The sequence below is a fragment of the Sinocyclocheilus rhinocerous genome, unplaced genomic scaffold (assembly GCF_001515625.1).
Source record: "Sinocyclocheilus rhinocerous isolate Xijiao unplaced genomic scaffold, SAMN03320098_v1.1 scaffold1494, whole genome shotgun sequence".
In the NCBI taxonomy this organism is placed as follows: Eukaryota; Metazoa; Chordata; class Actinopteri; order Cypriniformes; family Cyprinidae; genus Sinocyclocheilus; species Sinocyclocheilus rhinocerous.
In genome coordinates this window covers 256,452-260,593 of record NW_015641023.1, presented here as the reverse complement: position 1 = coordinate 260,593, position 4,142 = coordinate 256,452, and the positions used below count along the sequence as shown (strand labels likewise).

General features: G+C 36.5%; 1 protein-coding gene across 1 annotated transcript in view; it reads left to right on the top strand.

The window, feature by feature from the left end:
* The first annotated feature begins 505 nt into the window (after positions 1-505).
* The window catches only part of LOC107754010 (PWWP domain-containing protein 2B-like), a 9,878-nt gene continuing 6,241 nt past the window's right edge, over positions 506-4,142 (top strand). The window contains exon 1 of the mRNA XM_016570311.1: positions 506-787. Within this exon, the coding sequence (XP_016425797.1) occupies positions 648-787 (140 nt within the window). The 5' untranslated portion in view covers positions 506-647. The remainder of the gene's footprint in view (positions 788-4,142) is intronic.

Below are 4,142 nucleotides of genomic sequence, written 5' to 3'. Positions count from 1 at the left end.
AATATATATAATTTTACTTTTTATTATATATACATACATATTATTTTTTTATTATATATATACAGTATATATATATATATATATATGGGTGAAATATTGTTCAATCATCATTCAGCGTGACAGATATATTTATGTAAAAATGAAACAACCTACTTTCTGACCTGTACATATTAAAATATATAAAAGAATAAGTGATTATGCTTTTTTTTTATATATATATATATTTAAAAACTTCTTGCTGACAAATGGGTGGTTTAAAGGATAGTGTGCAGATTGGTAAAGACTTACAATGACAATTAATTCGTTTCTGGAGTTTTGGATTAGTTTGAATCAGGTTCTAAATATGCCTGAGCAGATTTTTTAGTATATGAGCTATAGTTCCACTGACATTTTAGTGGGTGTCTCCGTGTAAATCCTGCGGGAAATGCATGCTAGGCACTGGTTTCTGCAGCGGTGTGAGTGGATGGGTGCTCTCCGGGTCTCGTCTTTCACGGGTGATGTCACAGCCGAGCTGATGGCGTCATTGCGCGTCCCGGCGGAGCGTCTCGAGCGCGTTGACGGATCGCAGCAGCAGCGAAGGCCGACGCGACCGTGGCTCCGGCGGCCGGGATCGAGCGACGCCAAGCCGGACACCGAGCGAGGAGAACATGCAGGCTGTAGCGGAGGAGCTGCGGGCCGGCTCCCGGATCCCGGTGACCGTCGAGCAGATCGTCAACGACACGCTGGTGGTGACGCTCACGTACCGCGAGAGGAGCTACACGGGCATCCTGCTGGACTGCAGCAGAAAGTGAGTCGCCTTTCTTTGTGTTTTCGAGCAAAAACACACTTTTGTCAGGTCAGGCCCAGCAGCAGGCCAGGAGAACACAAGCAGCAGGCCTTTATCAGAGACAATGGGAAGAACATCATCATCATCATCATCATCATCGCACGATAGAAACGCGTATAAATCTGCTCTTTTGTGTCGGATCGTGTGGTTTTAGTGTCTCGCGGCAGATCTTTCTGCTTTAGCCATGTTACATCCGGAGCTCTTTCATGTAACATTGTATCGTTGTATCATTTCCAGCTGAAACATTGATTGACTGATGTTTTCACGCACATTCATCGAGCGTTGAGTGAAATCATCATTATTCTTCGTGAAGGCCATTGTTACAATAGCATACCTGGACATTCATACAGTTTAAAGGTCAAATATTGCTCAAGCATATGCGTTTATTCATTTTATCCTTATAAATGCGTTTTGGGGCATTTAATCTCAATGGTTTTCTTATGAAATCACACGAGGCCTTTGATTGTTTACCTCTTTTCTCATATTTATTTATAGTGACCTGTCATTGTCTGCATTAGATCACTTCATTCCATCTTCCCTAAAAATTGTGTCATTTTTAGGTTTTATGAGTTTTAATGTAAAAGAATCAGGTCTTTGTGTCAGATAAAGACAGGTGAGATGTCACTCAACCGCTTCACAAGGTTATATTCCATTATAAACAGCATATGAAGAAAATCGCCTTTAAAGTTGTCCAAATGAAGTTCTTAGCAATGCATATTACTAATCAAAAATTAAGTTTTGATATATTTACGGTAGGACATTTACAAAATATCTTCATGGAACATGATCTTTACTTAATATCTTAATGATTTTTGGCATAAAAGAAAAATGGATCATTTTGACCCATACAATGTATTTTTGGCTATTGCTACAAATATACCCCAGCGACTTAACACTGCTTTTGTGCTGCAGGGTCACATTTGTGCTTCTGAGAAAAAATGAAATATTTACTGCATTCTTGAACTCTATGTACATTCAGTGTTTGTTTATATTAGTAACATATTCCATACATTTGGATTAAATGTTAAATATTTTGACAGCTTGTGATGTAAACCATCTACGTATGCTTGGTTTTATTTTCAGCTATTATTAACAGTGGTCAGTCTAATAAAAATTATGGAAACCCTAAGTATGAATACCCTTTTATCAAAGAATAAGCATAAATGTGTCCAACCACATAAACCATTTTATGCAACTTTTGTGAAATCGCTGCTCAGACGCTGCGTTGTTGCTGTTATGTCATCATGTGTCACGTCCTGAGTCCTGAGTCATCTCCATGAGTCATGCTACGGTCACAATATCATACTAACTTTGAAAAATTGAACTAGCACATTTACACGATTTTGCACAAAACCTGGCTTAAAAAAGGAAAATAATAGCCACGTGCACTGTAAAACATGATTAAATATAGAATATTGTAGTATGTTTGTATTAGAAAATACTATTTACTTTGAAAATAAGTGTATAAAACATTTATCATATTTTTATTATAAAAAATTTAAAAGGTAATTTTGACTTTGTTTATATCTCACAATTTGGACACTTTTTTTCCTTGCAATTCTGAGAAAGAACTGCAAGATATAAAGAATTTTGCTTATTTTATTTTTCAGAATTAACTTAAAAATGTAAAATAAGCTGAATGCATTGAAGATATAAATCGAGACTATTGGAGTATGTTTACTAGTAGAAAATACAAAATACTATTTCAGTCTTTCTACTTCCAAAATTTCTCTCTCACTTCGCTTCCTGTCCACCTTATGTCCTGTCGAAATAAAGGCATAAAACACCAAAAATAAATCTTAAAAATAATAATAATTCACATTTAATTTAATGTGTTACCTGACGTTTCACAAACATTGTATTTTAAAAAGTGATTGTGACTTTATCTTACAATTTTGACTTTTTCTTGCAATTCTGAGAATAAATTGTCCTAATTATAAAAAATAAACTGGCAACTGCAAGAAATAAGAGAATTTGACTAATTTCAGAATTAACTTAAAATGGAAAACATTATGCATGCATTGTAAAAAAAAAAATGTAAATAGATTTTTAGTGTTTTGCTAGAAAATATTTACTTTATGACTTCAAAAATTCAGTTTAATTAAATGTTTTAGTTGATGTTTCTTTGTAATAATTTGTGAACCTTGCTATCAAGTTTCTACACCAGTTGTTTGTCACCGCACTAAAATAAGCTGAAAATAACTATATTAAATGTTTATCACAGAATAATTCTTACTTTCTGAAACAGTAGGCAGTGTATTCAGTGTAGTGTTCAGCAAGTATTCCACTCTGAACGGCCTGGGAGTGTTTAAAAAGCATCATCGTCTGGCGTGAACATTTCAGCTGTATAAATATTCTGATTATGCAATGAAATGTTTTCTTACACCTACACGGCGGTGGTTTTTGGGTTCTGCCGCTGTAGGCCTCGAGGACAGGCGCTCCAGGGCTGGGTGTTTTATTTTTCATCAAACATCTCAGACGATTGGTGTTTATGCCTCTCTTACCCACAGGACTTCCTTCTAAGGTTTAATTAATAATCCCTGCACAATCAGATTTCAGGGCTGGATGTGAAAACAAGCAAATCTCTGGGCCTCTGCTGTGTCCCCGGTGGTTTATGGGATTGTTTTTGTTCAGTGAGGTGGAGGGGGGATCCGGATCTCGTCCCGTTGGTCTCTTTGTCTGTTGTTTCTAACCGCGCACAGCTCATTGCTTTGGCTCAGGTTGCCTCTTTCACAGACTCATGCTCACCTTGAGGCTCCAGTCTGAAAAAAGTCAGAATTGCAAAATATAAAGTCAGAAGTTTGGGACAAACTCAATTCTAAGAAGGAAAGTCAGAATTAAAACAAAAAGTCGCCAATACCTTTTTAATTTTTGTTCTGTGGTGGAAACAAAAAAACAGAACTCGAAATGTAAAATAAGTCAGAATTCTGAGTTTATATTGAGCAATTCTGACTTTTTTCCTCAGAATTGCTATAGCTTATATCTCTTTATTCTGAGTTTGGGTTAAAGACGAAAAGGGGTTTTCAAGCATCAAAACAAACGTTTAAAGGGTTAGTTCACCCAAAAATGAAAATTAGCCCATAAATAACTCACCCTCAAGTCATCCTAAGTGTATATGACTTTCTTCTTTCAGACGAATCCAGTCAGAGTTATATTAAAAATTGTCTTTGATCTTTCAAGCTCTATCATGGCACTCAGCGGGTGTTGCATGCATCAGTCCAAAAGAAGTGAAATAAAAAGCGCCCATCCATAAAAAAAGTGTCTCACACGGCCCCGGGGGGTGAACAAAGGCCTTCTGTAGCGAATCGATGCGTTT